Here is a 22,779-nt window from a genome sequence, read left to right as displayed (position 1 = left end):
TACTGCCGTAGCAGTGATGATTATTTTTTCTCTACAATCTTGTACTAAAGCCTCCAATGCTGCAGGCTAAGGATTCAGTTTTCACCCTTCTTCCTGCAATACATCCTAAAAAATACTCACCTGATAGTACGTGCCTAGCTCCTTGCCATTAGCTGTGAAGGTCAGCAGGCCACTGGCAGCATCAACCAAGCAACCAATCTCCAGACCATTATTATTACGTCCTTGTCCAGGGCTCAGGCTCTCTCCTGCGCACACCATATAGCAGTTGCTGCGTTTTATACTGAATGTCAAAAGATAAATTTATTTATGAATTGTGTGCAAAATTCCTGCAACATACTAAGAACAACCTCGCATGGCTTCAAACATACAGGGCCTTGTGGCTGAAAACAATGGATCACATCCTAACCACTGCCAAAATTCAATGAAACATGGACATCATAACTGAAAGAAAAATAAAAACTTAAAATGACAATGTATGAAAAAGTCCACATCATTTGTAAAATACCAAAGATGAAACTGACTTTGTAAGTCAAAGTTTTAAATCATTTAATGTTAAGTATAAGAAAAGCTTCTGGTACACATTATAATCTGAAGTGCTGATACGAGCTCATGTACTGATTTTGGCCTCACAAGTTAATATTTACAGGATTATAATTTCAAACTATATAGAAAGCTGCACTATTTCACTTTTCAGTACCTATTGATTTGACTAGACTATTAGTTCACTGTTTCTTCACAAGCAAGAGCACATAACAATTAACACTTTTTCCTACTACTGCTGTTTTAATTATTCTTTCTACATCAATCCAATTACATTAAATGGAGTGGATTTACACCTTATAAATTGCAAGTTGCTTGTATGTGTATAAAATACAGGTCTTTTTAAGCAAATTGTAACCAACCTCTCATGAACCTTCCCTTTTTCATCTCCCAGTGTTACTGTGACGGTACGCACTCTGTCCAAGTCAAAGCTTGTGTCATACTGGTGAAAGTCTGATGTAATCCAGCCCACCCAGACATTAGCAGGTTCTTGACCAGGAAATATTCTCACAGAGTAATAGTACTGTTAATAAAAAAATAATATTATCAAATGTTAGTGTTTGTTCCCCAGTGTATCAGTTTGATTCAGAATTTGCTGCCCTAAATCTGAAAATGCCATCTTATTTAAAAGTAGCGTAGGCTTGTTCAAGTGCAATTCACCAAGCAAAGCAACAAAGACTATAGACACAAACCAAAACACAGCCAACAAAATATGCATTTTAAAACAAAAAAATGGACAAGATTGAATATGTAGCTTATATGCTTCTATTGAAGGCTTCTGTATCATAGCATTGTAAGCTGTATTGCTACAGCAACTATAATTTTTATACTGCAGGTAACTCATTTTCTAATATCTTTTAGTAAGAGAAGAAGACATTCAGACAAGGAGTGTTTGTTTTCTTTTGAACATTGAGGAATCAGTGCTTATGGAGCTGATCTTGTCAGAGAAAGATCTAAAAAGCCTGCAAAAAACTTTCACTAGGAATTCCATTAAATAAATGGAATATATAGAATTCCATTAAATAAATGGAATTTATGGAATTACATTAAATGAATGGAATTTATGGAATTCCATTAAATAAATGTTCTGAAGAATTAGTAGAGATGTTTTCAAATGGTCCAGAACACTGACCTACTAGTTTAATGTACCTTTTCCAATTTATTCCATCATTCTAAAACTGTTTAATTGTCCTCTTTTATGTCTAGTGTTATCAACAGTAGTTTCAAATACAGATTAAACCAGTTTATAGGTTTTCATTTGGAAACGGCTTTAGTCTGACAATCAAATCAAAATAATATAAACAAAACACTCTCAACTTAAGTAGAAGTTCAGAACTATCACAGACATTTAAACTGAAAATTAGACTGTTTCTGGAATTCTTACAACAACCAAAAAAAAAGTAAGTATTAAAAAAACTCAAACTAAACAACTAAAAACCCCCAAACAGCTAAAACATCAATCCTATATTACAATACCGTGGAAGTTTGCATCAAATAATCATAGTCATCCCTATCATCTGCTAGCACATCCTCAGTAAGCCGTGCAGAGTGACTCATGCTATAATCTGGCTTTGTCCTCCTGAGCATAAATCTGCAATAAAAAAATTAAAATTAAAATATCTACTAAAAGCCCAATCACAAAGGCAAATTATTCAGAAAATAGGAAGAGACAAGCTTATTCTTAAAAGCACTTAATTCTGACCTTAAACTGTATACTCAAAAGTTACTTGACTGGTTTGTCAGACATGAGTGGCATTTTCCTCTACTTTGAGAAGCAGAAGGGGGAGGAGTGGGAAAAGGTAGCAAGCTACTAACCTTTGTTTAAGACGTGAGGGCTTTTCTTGAACATAATCTTTATGGTTATTCAGCTCTGGTTTTGTGGCATCTTTTTCTCTTTCTGTCCGGTCAGGAACTAGATGACCATGAGCCGTTTTCATTAGAACCTCAAAATCAGAATCAGCATCATAATCCTCCAAGTCATTTTTTGGGCCAAAAAGACCAGAGCCTGGTAACCCTCCTGCAGCTGATCTGGAGAACACCTCAGCACATTCAATGGGCATGCTCAATCGAAAAAACATGACATCTGTTTTACTGTTCTGTGAACCAAAGGATTTCTGTGTGACCTTCAGACAGGGGCAGCTGTCTATGGTGCCATCAATTCTCATCACCTATAAAAGATAAAGATGCAGTTTTTTTAAAGCTGATGCTTTTTCTGCCATGTAAATATTCAATTTATATTTCCACAATAAGCATCCATGACTTGCAAAACCTGCAACACCATGGTGTCAACAGTCTAATGCATTGCAATCATGTGCTGCCATTTTGAAGGGAAATAAATACTATGAGAAGTGGATGGGTTTTGTTGCTCCATTATTAAAATTTTTAAAAAGTCACAAAGAAATTATGCCTCTCACCATAACTCTTAGCAACATAAATCCAACTCTGCCCAGAACAACACAAACCAAGGAATAAAAATCATGCATGGACATATGAAAGAACATAAACTGTTTTTTAAATACCACACACCAGCTGAAAAAGAGTTCTTATTGTATCATTTCAGAGGAATTTCATGGCAAACTTACAAGGCATGAATTCAGTTCCATCAAGATGCACAACTGATTGAGACATAAGTGTTGACACAATTGGCTAATAAATATTTATTATAATCAAAACCAATTAGCTATGGAAAAATTAAAAAGTGTGTGCACTAGAACACATGGTATTTGCTATTTCAAAATGCCCTGTTTCTGGAAGTTGCTTACACAGCTCTCACTGCACAACGAGCTCTTAATGAGGACATCTTGTATAATTTGTCTCTCAGATTGTCACATTAACCCAGGTCACAGGTTTTGTAGGAAGAAAAACTACCAATCAAACAATTACATTCTTTGCAACCCTACTGAATGTAAGAAATTTGTAACAGGTGTAAGATTCATCCAAAATTGGGTCAACATATCACATTTAAGTCTTGTTTGGAAGTACAAAAGTAGAGACATAACTCAAACATATTAAAGTGTCTAGAAACATTTCACTAGGATCACAAACCTCAATATGTTCGTGGTTCTGTGGCACTGGTAGAAACTGAGGAAGCCTTTTACTCAGCCATATGGTGATGTCTCTGTTTGTATTAACAGCAAAGGGTTCATACCCTTCCTGTAAGCCACATATAGTGAAATATTTTAGAGTGCTGACATCTTTTCCAAAGTTCATTCTTCCCACTTGAGATGGGCCCAGGCTGCACACAGGTAGAAATCCTTAAAACAAGAGGAAAAAACACATGGGTTGTACAGAATGAATATTGGTGAACTGCTCTCTTCCGTAACTGAACACAAAACCATTTGTGGGAAAAAAAGCCAAAAACCCAAAGAGAAAACATTATAAAGGTAAGCAATCATCAACAGCATGTCACATCTTGCATGTCATCAAGTAATATATCTTAAACATAATTCTGAAAATAAAAGCCCTCTAATAGTCATGGATATTTTTAGGCAGCACCCAACCTACTCCACAGAGTCAGACAGCCAGCTCTTCATTAATCTCTCTGCTGAGCCAGCATAGTATTGCCAATTTTACTTTAAGTCTCACTACTTTTGGTATTCCTCCTAAAATGTCATTATTCATTGTACTTTGAGAGAATCTTACTTCAAAAGTAATACAGTGCTTGTCCATGCAGCTATAATAGTGGAAAAAACCTACAAATATGCACAAAGTGTATGTCATAGATTTCCCTTAAAAATAAAATTAATATATTTTTAAAATTCAGACAACTCTGGTTCTGGAAAATGAGAACTGACAATATGAAACCATAGCTTCATGAAACTTTAGGTATTTTGATTTGGGACTATTTTTTCTGTCTTACCTTTTTCTGCCATGTAAATATTCAATTTATATTTCCACAATAAGCATCCATGATTTGCAAAACCTGCAACACCATGGTGTCAACAGTCTAATGCATTGCAATCATGTGCTGCCATTTTGAAGGGAAATAAATACTATGAGAAGTGGATGGGTTTTTACAATTTTTTTTGTCCCTGATTACTCAGAATGGGCAAAGGGCACTTTCCCAATACAGCTGTCCTGCAGGCACATTTTTATTTTTCTTTATCTTGATTTCAGCTTCACAGTCTAAAAACCTAAGAAAATCTTTTATTTCTTCTATTTGTTTTCATCCTGCTTTTTTATTTTCACAGCTATAAACTACTATGCAGATTCACATGACCTAGTCATTAACAAAATGTTTTCTATCAACAAGAAACATGAAGTTCTGTTCAGTGATTCTGAGTCACATGAACATAACAGGTATTGAAAAATATAAGGAAAAAATACCAAGTAGTTCCTCACTTTTCTTTAGGCTGCCCAGATTAAAAAAAAAAATGTCTATTCTTGGTGTTTGTTCTTCAGAGACAAAGCAAACTCCAGAGCACCATCTACAGGAATCATTGTCCATCAGATAAATTATCAGCCTTCAGCACAACTTTTGGAAGATTTTACTACACATACACAAGACTTGTCATTGTTGTTGTCATGTGTATTTACATTAGACATGATAAATTTAATGACATAACACTATTAGCCATAATTTGAAGTCCAGATTTTTATCTTCACAGCTTGGCTCTTAAACGACAAGGCATCAACTCCTCAGATAACATAGCTATAATAGACAACATGATAAATGTCAATTCTGCTACTGCAAATCTAGAGATGGACAATAATGCAAATATTTTCCAAATATTAAACAACACATAAATAGGAAAATCAGTTTTACATATAGAGATATGTGCCATGATAAAGCCTAGCAGCTCTAGCAGGGACAATTTACTAGGCTCACTGTTGAGTTAAAGGAATCCACAAGCTGTTGCATAAGTTCCTAAGCAGAGCAAAATTAAAATTGTTTTCAATAACCTTAAAATTCTCATTTCATCACCCAAAAACCAGTGATTCTTCTACCTTCCTGTGGTTTCATAAAACCCCCAAAACTCCCAGATAGATTAGATGTGAAGCAAGTCTCTTAAACAGACACACATAAATAAAATGTAATAAAATGTAAAATAGCATTTGACAGAGTCCCTGAAAGAAAACAAAGAAACACTCCTACACATGTAAACCTGTCATTGATGTTTTTACTCAATGTGGTGTGTCCCATGAAATTTGCCAAGGGAGGCAATGTGAAATCAAGATGACAGTCCCTCTCACCAATGCAGTTCTCACTGATAACAGAAGGCACTGTACATGTAGCTGATTCTTGAACATTATTGTAACTGTGGCTCTTTATAAATGGAATATAAACACCAGTCCCAGTCCTGACCATGAAAACCTTACTTCCATCTCTGGTGAAATTCTGCATCAATTTGCCAATTATTTAGTTGTTATTTAGGTCTTTTAGGGCTCTTCTCTACATGGTAAAGACAGAGCATCTCATAGGGGGTGTGCTGTTAAGACAGCTACATATCTTTCTACAGAATAAAAATGAATTTCAATGGCAAACTTTGAATGGGTATCCAGCCATTTAAAATATTATTATTCACAGATACCATGTAACCCTTGCAAGCTGGAGGCTACATAAAAATATAATTTACCCCTAACCTGGCTCCTCATCTCCAGATACATAACTAGGCTATGGAGCAAATTTTATTTCACTGTATGAAACAGCAAAAAGATTTAAACACTATCCCAAGAAAAGTAACCCTCTAGCACTGTCTCTCACACATAGCAAAAGCACAGGACAACACTTTCCATAATGTTCCCTGCTTTCAAGAATACAACATGAACCTCCTGATTCAATCTGTCAAACAATACAGTTTCTGCTCTCAGAAATCATGACTCAACAAAATAAAATTTGGGTTGTACAAGTGTACCTGTTCATATCTACAGTCAAATTTATCTGCTACAAATGCATAATAAGACGCCATTATGTTTATCCATTTTACTACTGAGATGATATCTCTTAAATAAATTCATCTGCCATAACCCAAAGAGCTCTTCTTGTTGGTAGTACAATCCAACACACAGCACAAGCTGTATTACTTAGCTGGCAGAGCATCATACCCCCTTCTCATTGTTCCTAAGTAAATTAAATCTACAGGACTGATTTACTGTACAGCTGCATCAGAAATTCTAACTTTTTTCCTAAAGAGAAAGGTCCCTTTTTGCAGCAATAAAATATGCACATGATTCACTGATTGAAGTGACCTGCAAAAGGTCTCAGTGTTGTTAAGCAAGAGCCAGCAACAAAATCAAACTACAGCCAGCCTTCCAAAAAGAAAAAAATAAAAAAACCTCCATAAATTTATTTTGGGTATTTCATATGTGTGTTTGCACATACACACTCAATAAATACACAATTCAGTTGTCTTCCCTTCCCCTCTCCTTTTGCCTCCAATATTTATGTATTAAACACCCATAATAATTTCAAATATAGCTTTGGAGTTATTAAATATAAGATCAATCAGCACATTCCCTTGAAAATTAACTCGGACATCTTATTACAAAGGCAAAGCTCTTTCCTACAAAAACAATACTAAAGGAACTTAATGTGAGTTACAAGGATATTGTGGAAAACCTGAGATGTTTGACATAAAGTCTCTGACATGGTTACCAAAGCCTTCAAGCTCTGTGCCAAGCCAAGAACTCCTTTAGCAGAGAGATCTGTTTCAATTTGGACCTGCAGCTAGAAACAAGCACCACACAAAGTACACCACTGTGATTTCATCAGCTTGGAATAAATGCAGCCTCAGAATTTCATGGAATTTGAGTTTCTTTCAGAATCCCCTCTTCCTCAATGGGAGTATACTAACTAATAACTGGAATGCCACTAAAATTTAATTGCACTGAGATGATTTTTTTTTGCATACAACACTAACAGCAAGCCAGTTCTCATATCCCTTTCCCTCATCATGCTACCCCAGCATCTAAGGAAATCCAAAGGCAGTAAAGTAACAGGAACCAGTCCAGAAAATTAATGGCAATTATGTAATTTTAAATAAAATACAAATATTTCTGGTTCCCAATGTATAGCAAAGGAAGGGAAAAAAAATCTCCCAGAGTACTCCTGAAAGTAAAATACTCTGAAATCCAGATGAAAATAAAGTGGTTAAAATTCAAAGAGTGAATTGCCTAATTAAGAAGTATGAAATTCATATCTCCCATGGGAGTAGGGTAGGGATGAGTAACCCAACAGTAGCATGTGGAACTCTGATTCTTCAAAAAATTTAACTTTATCTCTCAGCTGCACCTGTATTGTTTAATAGATGTATAATATGTATGGCAGAATATATGTACCTCCAAGTAATGAAAGCTTAAAGCTTAATTTTTTTTGACATTACCATAGTTCAGAAGTTTTAGGCAGTTAACTTACAATTTCTTACTCCTTTTCTGTTTCTATCTGCACACAGGTATATAATTAAATTTATAAACAAAGATACATCTTTGGTACAGAATCAATCTGCCACCTGAAAAACCTTCACAATCTTCGCCATCTTTAGCAATCTCTTAAGTTATGTCTTGACAGTAAACTAGCACCTGCTTGTGGATGCTGAAACCTGCACCAAGACCCCTAAAATAAGCACAAAGCTCAGTCTGCTGGTTTAGAATTAAGCAGAATATTTTGGAGGATAGTTTTGTATAAGCTGACTGGATCAGGTGTCATTTCTCCTCCCAGTGTTAAAACAAAACTTTAAAGATGGTTTAACTCACTACCAGTTTCTCACTAATTGGACAGACACTTGGTATTATTTCAGTACTTCATCTAGATAAAATCTGATGTCCTTGCCCCCCATGGCAGGTGGGTGGACTAGGTGTTCTTAAAAGGTCCCTTCCAACTGAAACCATTCTATGATACATTCTATAATTCTATTACATCATATGGTGATCTACTGCAGTGAGGATGAAATATTAAAAGTCATGAATCTGTCTCATCAGACACATCCCTGAAAAACAGTTAAAGGGTCTCACAACAAAAGACAGCCACAAAGATCACTAGAGGAAAACCCCTTCCTCATTGTCACACCCAGCAAATTCCCTTTCCAAAAGGCTAATACTAATCACATAGAAAAAAGGACAAGTCAGGGGAGGCAGGGTCAGGGATGAGAACAGGGAGATGAAACACAAAAGAAACACACTGAAGTGAAGTCAGAGCAAAAACCAGGCAATAGCAAATTAACAGCATGATGTATTACAGTACTTACCATCAGCAACCTCAAAGTCCTTGAATGCAAGTTCTGAGCCTGAGTCATCAAGCAGGATTTCACCATTTAAGGTGAACATCATGGTGTGCTCATTCATGTCAACCATACATCCAACAACATCTCCTGCCAACCAAGAGCGGCCAAAATGCTCATTACCTTGATGCCACCGCTGTGCCTGAAATAATTAAAAGCATTTAAAAGGAAAATAGTGACAATGTATGTGTTCTTCTCATCTTCATGGGTAGAACTAATAATTAACTGCCTCAATTAAGATGGCATTAAAATTAACACTTTCACAGAATATCATTCCAAAACTGTGTCTGTGAGTACTCCAAGCTGACTCTGAATATGGAAATTCAACAATTAACTTCTTGACAGCACCCCTCATGTCAGCATTATAAAGCATTGTTAAGAGAGCTGATAGAGAAAATTGCTATTTCAACATTTTAGTAAAAGGTAAGAGTATGGTTTTGTTTTCTGCTGAAGCTCCATGAAAGACTTTTAATCACAATAATATGCTATCAATTACAATGTTTAATAGCTACTCCACAAACCATTTTTAAGCAATTGCTTTTATTTACTTTAGCAGTCTAAAAATTCATTACTTGCAAATAATCTGTATTTTTCCCTTAAGTATAATTTTTAAAATATTTTGTGCAAAATAAATTAATCTTTCTCTCATATCAGATTTTGGAAAGAATAGAACTGTCTGTGAATGAGACAAGCACTGGGTTTCTGATAGATTCCAGAGTAGCTGAGGGCATGATTCCTCTAACTGACTTTCAAGTCAAAGACTGAAAAGGCTTTCAATGGGGTCTTGGACTGGAGTTCAAATAAATTAACATTTGTTAAGAACTATCATAACCAAGCACAGGAAAAAAAGTGCTAATAACCAATAACAGATAGGATTCCTATTCAAGTATTTCATCACCAGTAGATGTTTATGTTCTGTATCCATCCTAGAAGCTGTATAAAACCAATGAACCTTTCTTGGTATCTTGAAGGTCATTTTTTTTCCCAGCCAAGGAAAGAACCCATTAAAATCAAACACAACAAAAATAGCTTTATGGACTGAGACCTAAACATCAAACCCTAAGATTCAGAAGGCAACTATACAGCTATTCCAGTAAAAATAGAGGACTCAAGTGGTTTATGTAAAACACTTTACAAAAAAACTTTCCAGTTCTCATTTCAAGGCATCTTCTCATGCAACACAGGAATAGGAAATAAATAAATTCCCACACCATAAATAAAATACATCTGGAGAACTTTATCTTGGTGGGAATATCCAGGAATTCTGTTGATTTCTGTTACATATTTTAACAGCAATTAGGAAAATTAATTCCAATACCAGATACAAGAAATAATTTGACAATGAGTCATCAGTAGCCTTAAGAACAATTAAGGTTCAGACAGCAGTTGCACTTGTCCTCATACAGAAATTAAAAATGTCAATGAGTCATTTAATCTATTCTGATGATAGTAATATAAAGGTTTGTTTTCCTACATATTTTTACTACTAGATTTAAATTGGTCTTTTTTTTTGTGCAGAGTTAAATTTGAACAAATTTTAGTGGTTCTAACATACTTCATTTAAGCTGTAAGGATTTCTTGGAAAACCTAGCTATACTCTTTGGAAAGCTTACATTTTTACAACTACTTTGGCTCAAAGCTTTCCTCAAACACATAGTGTTAATAATCTTAACCATATTTATTCCCTAATGGCCCATCTTATAGAGAGAACAACAGAGTAAAACTTGAAAAGAAATTATTCATAGCTAATTAGAGCTCTGCCAGTATTTTGAATTTGATTTAGCCACTTTGGTTATCAATTCTTTATATATAGTGTAGAAAGAAACATGTGAATTTGTGAAAAAACATTATAAAAGTGCCAGACCTTGCTAATTAATTTTTCAGGTGACACTGATTCTATTTATTCTGCCTAGACCCTCAAAGACAGAGAAATAATGTCATAAAACATCAATGAAAGCAGAGAAGGCAATAGAGGCAATGATACATGGAATGAGACACAAAAACTAAAATTTTTGCAGCCACTCATCTTATTGCAGATACATACAAACCTTAAAGCCATCAAAAACAAAAGCTTCTTCATCCGAGCCAAGTTCCTGATCTGGCAGACAACCAGGCCTGGTCCAGCCAACTCTCATGTCTCCTGCAGTAACCGCCTCAAACTCAAAGTACCACTTCCCAGCCTTCACTGCATAGGTCTTTTCTGTACGGAAGATCCTGAACTTTTCCATCATTCCACTGCACACATCCAGTCTTGTTGCTAAAAGGATTAAAAAATAAAAATAGGTACAAAGGGACAAAAAAAACCAAGGCAGAAAGTACTGTTTTCAATTACTGACAAGAAATATTGAAAGCAAAAGCAAAAGGAATCCCTTTGATTACAGACATGAAAAGAAGAATGTGCCTGCAAAACAGCCATGCAGGGCAAGTGTCCTTGCCCATTCTGGGAATCAAGGAAAAAAAAAAACCAAAACAAAACACAAGAAACAAAATAAGACAAAGAAAGAAGTTGAAAATCTGAATGCAGCTACAAATAGATGACTCAAGGATCATTCCAATTCTTTTTCTCAGATTAGGGGGAAAAAAGGCCAAATGCATGGATCTTTTCCCACAGATTTGTAATGTATCAAATAAAGTCTGTGCAACATTTGAAAAGTCAGCATTCCAGTTTAATCACCACAATTCCACTTCTCCCTGAGTTTGTTATAAGATCAAACTTGTCTGCACGTACTTGCACTTGTTTGTTAGGCCATGCTAAGAACTTCTCCCTTTCTCTTCTATTTTCTCATACACATCAAGGTCAACATTTCCAATATCACTAGGACAGTCTATAAAATTGCATCCTTCAGAATTAACCATCACTTCTCATGCCACCATGCCTGACTTCAGTTAGGTGAGGTTCATTAAGTTTCCTCTAAGCAACACATCTCTCTGCCACGTAATTCTTTATCAGTAAAATTTTCTCTTTGATAGTCTATGCAATTAATGCCTTAAAAACACTTTTGAAGACCCTTAGTGCCTCACCTATACAGATGAAGCACTACAAAGCATGGTACCTGAGAAATTGTTTTCTTTTTGGATTCTAAGTAAGAAAATGCTTCCTGGAGTCTAATCAGTCCCAAAAATACAGCTGCTGTGGGAAACCAGTAAAAAATTACAATAAAAAACCCCATAAAAACTAATACTTAAGAACTTTGTAAAATTAATGTTTAAGTAAAAATTGATTGGAGATGCAGAACACCACTAGAGGGCTCTAAATCCCTTAATAACAGCATGAATTTTGGCTGATGAACGACGATCCTTCTGACATGTTTTATTCATCTCCATAACTTGAGAAGCTCATAAACTGCAAAATCTAAATCCCCAAAATGACTAAAAAAATCTTTTGCTGAATACAATTCCAGTCTTTGTAGAAGACTGAGTCATGGAGAAAGACCTGTTCGTGGGATACTGTTCTGCAGTTCCTTTTCTCTGGGAATTTTGCAACAACCTTGATCACACCTTTCAGATTCAGGGATTGCACTAGTGTTCTTTACATTGCATTACTAAATCCATTCACAGAACCAGCTCAAAAATTCTAAGGAAAAAGAGAGTGGTTTTCAACAGTCCATTCCCAAGGAAAGGCAGCAGCATATGGTTCTCAGAGCTGTAAATGAAAATGAGGATTACTATTGTTCAGCAGGATATGGAAGAAATTGTGGAAAAGGAGTGTGCTCTCACCCCCTCTTCCCTACACCAATAGACAGCCCCTATATCTTCACAAGAGTCAAAGGTCCCCTGTACCAGCCAACCCACCTTCTCAGAACCAAGCAGAAGTCATGCTGTGGTGGTTTAACAGGAAATATGTTTTCTGGGATGCTGTGGTCAGGCCAATGGGTGCTCAGATTTTAATATTGGCACCTAATGTGGCCATTGGGACATTGGATCTGCCTCTGAGAACACGGGGTTAAAGCAGGGCTCTCCCCTGGGAGGCTCTCTTGGGTTCCGGTCAGGGAAAGGTTCAGAGCTCCCCTGCCCGGCTGCGGGCTGGGTGGGGCAGGGGCAGCCATGGGGCCGGGTGAGGTAGGCCGGGCCTGGACAGAAGGGAGGGGAAGGGCCCTGCAGGATGGAGGGGTGGAGGAGCACTGAGAGGCATCGGGCAGCCACCCCCGCCCCCAGGAGAGACAGAGAGAGAGCCTGTGCCTGTGCTTGGCCGGCCGAGAAGGAGAAGGGGGGGGTGCGAGAAGGTGCCCGGCAGGGCAGCCATGGGAGTTCTGGACAGACAGAGCCTCAGATTTTTAACCCTTTTCTTGGTGATGGAAATCTTACAAATGCTAATCCTCCTGGAGCTGAATGAAAAGAGAGATATAGATGAGATAAGACGAAATGGGTCACGAGAGAAATAGAGAGGAACTCAGGTGGAAGAGATGATGGAGTAGCTTATGCTGGACTCTTTTTGTGTAGCCATGGACAGAGCCATGTTTCCTTGTGATACAGGGACTGCATTCTAGGGGGAGGCAATGCCTCAGGACCAAGAGGGTTCAGTGTGGGTACCCCTCGGCCCCAGGGGGTGAAAAATATGGGGGGACAGATGTCCCAAAGTTGAGACTGTGCCTTTTTGGAGTGGGATGAAGCATCCTTAAAAGTTGACCCTAGAAGCAGCTCTGGTCCATGTTCAGTGGTGAGAGCGCTGGACATGAAAGGAAGAGGTCACCATTAGCACAAGAAGGACTCCTTCTCCTCTTGATGGACTGAGGATTGAGTATTCTGAAGGGTGGTGCCGGACCGAGAGTTGATGATTTGGGGGATGTATTGTATTGGGAATTTGGTGGGGAGGAGGAGGAGATGTATTTGTGAAGTTTTCATTTTCCTTGTGTGTTTCTTTTTTTTTTCCTTTTCCTTGTAGTTTAGTTAATAATTTTTTTTCCTAAGTGGGAGCCTGCTTTGCTTATTCCTGGTCACATCTCACAGCAGAAACCAGGGAGAGGGTGTACTCATGGGGGCACTGGCATTGTGCCAGTGTCAAACCATGACACATGCTCAGTCTTTCTTTGTAGCATATCCTTTCCAACAGTGGGAGGGGAAGAAATTCTAGGGTTATGCAGCAGGGTCACACTCTCCAATCTTGGCAGATTTAAGAGTGAGACCACAACATTTTGCCACCAACACTGTCCATTCCACTGAGGAACATTGTTCTACCTATTCAGCAATCCAGCCTTGCTACATATTCATGGTCTCAGTAATGCCTCATATTTAAGTGTAATTTAATGGCAGTATCTCATAAAACCTAAGGATCAGAGCATGCATGTGCTTTGGAAAAGAAATTCCAAATGGTAGGTTCCCTGTGTACAAGTTGGACATGAGTTTTGTCTCCTGCAGAAATGCTTTACTAAAGGTCTGTGGCCTAAATGGGTCAAAACATAACCACTATCACTATATGAAGAGGAAAAAAATAAGGTTTAGACACCTGAGGAAGACCAGGAAACTTAAAGGCTCTAACAAACTATCTAATTATAGACTTGCAGGTTGCCATTCACAGAAATTTGGTTTGCAATCATTCATTTTAGAAAATTTCATCTTGTATCTTTAAGTGTTTAAATACAAGACTGTACAAAAACTGTAGAATTCTTCATTATTTGAAGTTAAAATTTTAGGAATATAAAATTCACATCTACTGAGTTTACAGAGTTTTTTTCCTATTTTGTCTTGAAATAGCAAATATAGCATTAAATAAAACTATTCCCAAAAAATTTGTTGATTGGTTTAAATTTTAAATAATTGCTTTTAAATTTAAAAATGTTACATTTTGTAAATATTCATTTGAGGCCACAAGACAAGGAAAGGAAACAAAAAGGAAAGAAAGAAATTAAGATCTAAGAGAAGAGAAGATGGAGAAAAGCACCTATTATATTTGGAAACATCTATTCAAAATGTTTTATTGGACCAAAAAATTCAATAGCACAGTGGAAAATTCTAAACTTTTTTTGAGAAAAAAACTCAAAATTAATTACCATGATCTTGATCAGGAGCTTCCAAATTGTAACCATAGCCTAGAAGGGTGCGGACTGCTTCCCGAAGACTGTCTTTGTTGGACTTCTTTGTTCGATCATCCAAAAGAGCGTATGGAACAAGGCGAGGATTCCGTCGGTTTTTCACATCCTGCATTAGTATGAAAAACCAGTTCAATTTCAGGAACTCTGCTTTTTATCTTACAGACAAGATTATTCTTCAATAACACCATAAAAATTACCGTTATACCAATTGAAATCATGTAACTTCAAATATGGCAAGGAATCAGAGAAAAATAGTCTAGAAACTACAAGACTGAATTCACTAAAAAAAGTGACACACATAAATAAAGTTCTTATTATTTTACCTGCTGCAAGTTTCTGTCAAATTTACTTAATACAGTAACAATACAAACCACAGAAACAAGGACAGAGCCAAAGAGAATGACAGAAAAGTCAAAAGCATTATATTTCATAAACTGTTTATAAAGCAGCTACCATAAGAAGAAACTTGTTTCTAACTAAAGCTGACATTACTATACCATAAATATACAGAATGCCCAAATAGTAAATGTGATAAAAACAAAAGAACAAAATACCACTAATAAAAAATAATAGAGGTGTGCAACACTAATTAATAAATTACAGAATAGATAATAAATGCATGCCTTACTATAACAACTATTTAAGACATGTATTTTTCAAAAATAAAGGGGTTTGCAAGAGTATGATTTATGTGTTCCACGTGTAGAGTTTTTGCAATAGGTAATTGAACTAATCACTCTCCAGCTGAAATGAAAATATTAGTAATGTTTAATCTTTGAATTTTAGGTTTATTAGAAAACATTGCTTAGGTTTTCCTCTACTGCAAAATTATCTTATTTGAAAGCACTGTTTAACTGGATTATTTAAGTGGCTAATCTAATTTTTAGTGACTAACAGAATTGTTTTCTTGTCTGTATTGTCTTCTCACATCCTGTCAGAATTTGTTGGCAATAAGAGAAGCCATGCAAAAAACTCTCTGTGTTTTTCCTAATATCTTTATTTATTAAAAAAATTACAGATGGACATAGCATAGAAAAAATAGCTGCTGTTGTCCAAAACCAATGCCTATTATTTTAAAAGACAGTGTCTACAGTGAAAGTACCTTACTTCTTTTACAGCATTACAGATCTCGTTTTAGGAACATACGTGGTTTCAATTCAATCTTTTCAAGAAGAGAAGAAATGGAACATCCATTCTGAAAAAAATCTTTCAGGCATCTTTTGCTACTCTTTAAATGCTTAGATGAGGGACTATCTGCCTCTTGCCTTGTCATAGTGAGCAGATACTGAAAGGTTAATTATAAACCATCTTGCCTTGTCATAGTGAGCAGATACTGAAAGGTTAATTATAAACCAATGCTTGATGAAATCTGTCCTACAAGTTATTCCTCTAGGAGAAGAAATATTAAGGCATTACCTACATGCTAAAAGTGCTAACAGAAAGATAAAGGTAATGCATTGCTGGTGACCCAAATTACAAAACCATATCAGTTCTAATTCTATTTTGTGGAAAGGACAGTGGCAGGGCCAACACTAATACCATTTGAGGGATCCACTTTTCATATTTGTTCCAAATTCTTAAGCTGACATCCTACTTTATCCAATGTTTAATTTGGTAGATGTGAAAAAGGGCTGTGTCCTTCAAGCAAATGCTGAAGTAAATGTTACGAGAAATTATTATTTTATATAAGAGTATTCACATTAACATCTGAGTTAATGTTAATTAACATCTGAGTTAACCTCAGATCATCTGAGGTGATGCAACACTATCAGTTTGATTATCTGTAATTGAAAGGACACAAAAAGAGAAATAATTTCCTATTAAGCATTCTACATCCAAAAAACATTGTGAAATACTGTCTTTAAAAATATGAAAGTTTGGAACAATAAATATGTAACTTCTTATCAATGATATAATGTTAGACTAATGCATTTGTAGTTGCCATAACAACCATTAACACAAATTAACATAAAGGCAATCAGCTGATACCAATGTATAAAATGAAATATAGTATAAGTGCTTTTAAAATGGCTAAGCACAAAATGAGAGCAAGGAGAGAAAAAAAAAAGGAATACAGAAATTTAATGTATTATACCAACTTGATTTTACAGATTTTTTTCCTTGGATCTAATTTAATAACATTGTGACCTTTTTCACCTATTCAAGACTGTGGCTACATCTTTAAATTTGAATGTGAGAAAAGATTTTTCTTTTAACAACTTGGTTCTTTTTTTTTTTTTCTTATTACACATCTATTTAAATTTTGAATGTGTTAATACTTTCTGGATTAAGCACTCTTATTGTTATATTCATCATAAGTTTTAGTGCTAATGACCTTCTGCACCTCTCTGGTGTAAGTGTAGAGAATGATCCTGTGCAGTGATTGAGCTTTGCACATTCGCAATCAAGTCAACAAGAAAACTGATTAGCTAAGAGCGGTAATTTTTACTGAGTACATTTCCAAGCAGTACAGAGACTGAATTCCTCCTACTCAATACAAAGATGTTATTGTAGACTGTTAAAATAAGTTTGAACATTCAACCTAATTTTTTAAAGTTTTTTTTTGGCCAGAATTTTCCAGATTTGACAGTCTAATGATTCATCAGAAGACAATTTGGTACAGAGCTTGTCTGGCAACTACTTGTTAATAGACTAATGGTTTTAGTTGGGTAGCATACATGATATTTATATAATTCTTTTGTTTTGAAGTCAGAACCTATCATATCACAGAAAAAAAAGGGGAAAAAGCCTATGACTTTTATTACACAGCTTTGTCTTCATTTCACGTGACAAATATCCATTAATAATTTAGAATTTAATTTACTTAGGAAAACATTGCAACCATAAAAAGTTGGGATGCCTGGCAGATTGTGCCCTGGATGGAAGTAATAATGTTAAATGTCAGTGATATAGCACTGACCATGAAAAGTCAGTATTACTTTTCACAGTGTACATGACAGATTCTGATATACATAGCAAATGACAAACAACTATTTGAATGGGAACTCATACACTTTTTTGTAGGGTATATAAGGATGTCAATTAGGCAATAATTGGTCAACAATGGGCCAATTTAACTGCAAAAATTTTTTAAACTACATGTAGCTCTTAAAAGGAAAATAACTACAGAAAAAATACCTAAACACACACACCAAAACATATAAACAAGCCTCTTAAAACTTCCATGACAGGTAAAGAACACTGCTGCAAAGTAACTCCAAGGAAACACATGTCAGATGTAAAGTGCATTCTTTTGTTCAATGAGTCTGTGACGTGTCTATAACTGATAACTGATCTTGAGGCACTGGACTTACACAGACAGGTAAGTCTTGGAACTTGCACAGACAGATCTCATGTAAGAATGAAATGAGGAATGCCCATACCGTCTACAGCAGTAGAGAAAATCATAGTCAAATTCTACAAACAGTTCTAAAAGAACCTATTAAGAGATGCAGTTGTAATACAGTTTTGTGCTTTAGCATTTATTCAGTAACAAAAAACAAAGCATCATATAAACCTCTAAAAGACATCTGAAAATAATAATGTAGTTTTCAGAGTTATAATTGCTGTATTGCAAAGCTGTGCACTCCTGGACCTTCCCAAATCTCTAAGAAGTCCAGGAACAGCACAGACCACTTGACTAAAGGGAATAAAAAGTCACCAGAAACTTATGTAGATAAGTGCTAAATAGAAAGAAAGATAGGAAAAGACTGAAAAGTTAAAACACATAGTAGGAAGAGTGCAGCAAAAATATGATAATTAGTTGGGAACACACATTTTGTGATTTAAAGTATAAAAGCTGTACAGATACATATTCTGTGTGGTACTAAAATGATTTTGTTCTCATAAGCAGGGCTGTTAAACTACAAGCACATAACAAATGTATTTCAGCACATGTCCAGTGAGACAGACATGCTGCTGTTCTCTCAGCTCCCTTTGCGCCATTAGCAAACCCTCATTCCACAGCTGTGAATTGATTCTGCTTGCTGTTAGATCTCCACCAACACCCAAAATCCACACCTCTCACTATCACAAAGATTTCTGAGCAATTGCCACAACAAATGCTACAGGGCAAGCTTGCCAGCAGTGCTGCCAGAAAACCAGTGAGCCACCATGTGCATGTGCAGCATGGGCACTGCCAGCAGGATCATTTACCCACACCATACCTTTCATGCCTCGCTAGCCAGAGGGCTAGCTTTTCCACACCTATCATAGCAGCTTGTGTTTAACCAGAAATCATGAAAATAAAAAAACATCTTATGGGGGAAAGGAAAAATACAATTGTAAATTGGTATTTACTACAGAAGTAATTTTCAAACTCCAGAGCATTAGAACCAGAAAGCCCGACAAAGCTGTATTCTTAACAATGTTAATAATCCAAATGCACCTAAACAAAGAAGAGGTTGTATTCCTCACCTGGAATACAACTAGCAGCTGAGTTCTAACCTTGGAAGTATGTGTATCCTTAGCAATACATGTACAGCTTCTGCCATCTTCACTGAGAACCATAGCCATATGGAATGCCTGGCAGAATGTGCCCTGACTATAAATGGAAGGAACTAATATATCAGTACAAATCATGTAAAATGTCAAAGTGAGGTAGCATAAGTGGTTTTTACAAGGACAAGATGCTGGCTTTATATATATTTAATGAAAAAATAAGCAACAACTTGATTTTTCCCACGCATGCATATTTCACCCAGTCTGACTTTCCAGAACAATGCCTCTTCTGCATTGCAGGCTTAGGCAGCCTGAGAAGACCAACACCTGGTCTTAATTGATGAATCCATATACTTTCCATACATCTGAAAAAATAAGATCTTGACTTTAAAAGACCAAAATATCTTGCACTTTTGGGCCAAAGAGAAGTAAGATTTCATATAATTGCTTAGCAATACCAACTGACTATTCTAGGACAGGAACTTCAGAACATCTTTTTTAAGATGTTTTTCACAGAGCAGAAGGAAAATTTTAAGTTGCCAATATTTATAAACAATTGTTAAAGCTGGGAGATTTTTAATACTTTTTCTTTTTTCAGTATAAATGGGGTTTCTGACTGTTAGCTTTTCTAGCCAGACCACAATGCAATATGAAGAAAAAGCAAGATACCCTTTGATTAAGCTATCAGGATATGTGGCAATGTATATAAGCAAAATATGAAAGAATCTTTGCCTGTGATCTCTACAATCAGTGGGGAGATCTAGGTGTCGTGTATTCAGGAAAAGGGACGAGGCAGGCAATGTACTTTAAATTTTTGTCATTTGCTTTCTGATCTCTAAGCTTGACTCTTTTCTTTTCTGTCTTTCCCTTACTTATATGGATGTTGGGATTCTCCTGTATGCATAAAATCACAGTTTTATGAATGTCAAAAAATACACTAAGTCCATGGATATGCCAAAATATACCCTAAGTTCATAGATAAATTTATATGAGTTCTGAATATTTTCCATTAGATTGTTTTCCATTATCTTGTTATGAAAAATTCCTTAAAAGTAACCAAATGAAAAAACTCATGTAGTTACAACAGAACTTAATATCAAAATTCATAAAGGTAAAAAAAAAAAAAAAAAGCCTTCTCTCATAGCACGAATATTTTAATTCACTTACAGCAAGTGCTTTTTTCCTGGATCTAACTCCTGTATCTGTCCTTGTACATTTACCATTTCCCCAGTTCCAAGACCACCAACTTGCAGGTAATCATGTTCTCCCTTAAAGGGACACTGTCAAGTATTTTCATACTGATTTTTCTGCCTCTTTTTCCTCTTACTCTTGCTACTGAATGTGTTCTTTTAAGCAGAAACACATGTTTTTCCTACCTGTTTCGCTCATACTTTCTCCCTTCATGGAGCAACAAACTATGAGTCTGTGCTACCAAAAAATACTTGTTTAGGATCAGTGTCATCACAGCTGTCAGGACAGTTCTGGGAACAAGATTTGTTAGCTAACTTGTGCTCCCTCTCCTGGCTGGCTCTGCAGTAGCAGAACAAAAATACTGTATATAGTCATGCAAAAAATGTAATTTGTTATATCTTGTTAAGAAAAAAGCCTGACAAGCAGTAGTGGATTTAGAAAGAGGAAAAGAATCTGGAAGTTGGAAGGCATTTTCCTCAACAGTTTTTAAAGAAAGAAATAGTTTGTACCTTAACTACTTGAGAGTTTCCCTTTAATTTTTTCATTTTATATAATCCCAAAATGATGAGGCTCTCATACTGAACAGACCTACTAGATTATTCAATTCATCCTACAGCCACAGCACGATTGCTGTTCATAATATATTTCCCAGTGATTAATTCATCTACTTTAAAACATCTGTAAGCTTCTTTCCCCTAAGAAACTATTTTACAGCTCTGCAAGATCTGTTTATAGTATTATACAGCACAACACCATGTCACTGTATCACTCCAGTACCGAAGCATGTCACAGTAATATGAGGGGATGACAAAATGTAGCCCATGAAATAAACCCATTGGAGTCAAGCAGAAGCACGTAGCAGTGTGGATAACACCTAGAGCAAGCAGCTTGCCATGTGATATATATGCCAGCTAAATGAGAGGCATCTCTGCACTGCACTCAGAAAGGAGCATCTTGCCCTTCTGCTCTCTTCTCATGGGTTTTAATAAATGGTATTTGTTATCTGTATATTGTAAGCACTCTTGAAACTGAGCTATTGGTCTTTTTACCAGAAGAAAAAAAATTATTTGAAAGAGAAAGATTACATAATTAAGAACAATTCAACATCAATATCCAAAGCACAGCACCTTCTGCAAGACATACTATTATTGAAAAAGGTCATCATCTACCTGTTTAATTATCCATGAGACTGTGGTAACTTGTCTGCCAGGAATTAGGGAGTAAAGTATACTGTTGACCTTGTAAATCTGCTTCCTGAAGGTCATGAATATTTCTGAGCTCTTGTCCACATTTACAATCATATTCTGCTGAAAGCATAACTATGACACTGCTCACTGCACCACTACACTGCATTCTCAACAACAGTGCACAACTCAGCACACAAAAGTCTTTAGTCAGTGAAAAAATTCTTGGGTGTTTAAAGCATAAGCACTCAGGACTGCAAAACCCTCCAATTGATTGTCTTTCCAACTCCAAATGTGATCAGTTTCATAGGCACTTAAGATTTTTAGTTTTAAATTCTCCAGACTCTTCTCAGCATGTCCATACCTGTCTTTGTCTTGATAAGGAAGAACAGTTAAATATTCATCATATATACCCAAGCCCAGTCAAGATTTAGAGCAGAAGCATTTGCCTAAGACTCTTTCAGAGCATAACCTGGTAGTCAAAAGAGTGTGTATCAGAGTGTGTATCAGAGCTTGATACACACTGACTGCTTAAAAAATATCTGAAAACTTAACTAGAGGTTACCATTCCAATAACGTTTTTATACAAAAAACTTGTCCTTGGCCATCAGAATGGAAGTAGATATGTAAATCCTATTTGTCTAGACAAACATCTTTGAGACTATGGAGTCAATCTTTTGAAACTCTTGAAAAATGGCTAATGTACCACTCAGTAATTACAAGGCTAAGGGGTTTTAAACAAAACCTCTAGCTGCCATGAGTTTTCTTACACCAGACTATAAATTTTAATAAGTGAACAGAGATTTAATTTTCATGTTAAACTTCATCATCCAGCAAGTAGGACATTTATTAGGAAGGGAGCCTAGGGAAGGCCAGAGTTCCCAGAGTTTCCCCCAGGAAACTATCTTAGGAGTCAGTAGATAAAATACAGAGAGCTGTTCAGCGAGTAGATCAGAGTCCTCTCCTTTTTCCCCTCTGCTCTTTCCTGGTGGGGCTCAAAAATGTCTTCTCACAGGGCTACAACATTTTAGGTTCAACAGTCAGTTTAGTCTCTTTCCCTAAGCACAGTACTGAGAACATAAAACAGACTTCACGATTCTTCTGAAGTGTTTAATTTTAGGATATATCCCATACTAGATTTGTCTGATTAATGTTTTTTGGGGTTTTGGGATGTTTTTT

At 36.0% G+C, this 22,779-nt stretch overlaps 1 protein-coding gene across 1 annotated transcript in view; it reads right to left on the bottom strand.

Moving 5' to 3' along the window:
- Positions 1-22,779, bottom strand: part of RYR2 (ryanodine receptor 2) — a 385,720-nt gene that overhangs the window by 131,006 nt on the left and 231,935 nt on the right. The window contains 8 exon segments of the mRNA XM_054514420.1: positions 121-280; positions 903-1,063; positions 2,017-2,131; positions 2,356-2,708; positions 3,586-3,794; positions 8,724-8,898; positions 10,805-11,013; positions 14,744-14,891. Coding sequence (XP_054370395.1) covers positions 121-280; positions 903-1,063; positions 2,017-2,131; positions 2,356-2,708; positions 3,586-3,794; positions 8,724-8,898; positions 10,805-11,013; positions 14,744-14,891 — 1,530 coding nt within the window.

This window comes from Molothrus ater, chromosome 3 (genome assembly GCF_012460135.2).
Source record: "Molothrus ater isolate BHLD 08-10-18 breed brown headed cowbird chromosome 3, BPBGC_Mater_1.1, whole genome shotgun sequence".
NCBI lineage: Eukaryota > Metazoa > Chordata > Aves > Passeriformes > Icteridae > Molothrus > Molothrus ater.
The sequence above is the reverse complement of the archived record's forward strand: the minus strand, read 5'-3'. Positions and strand labels throughout refer to the sequence as shown.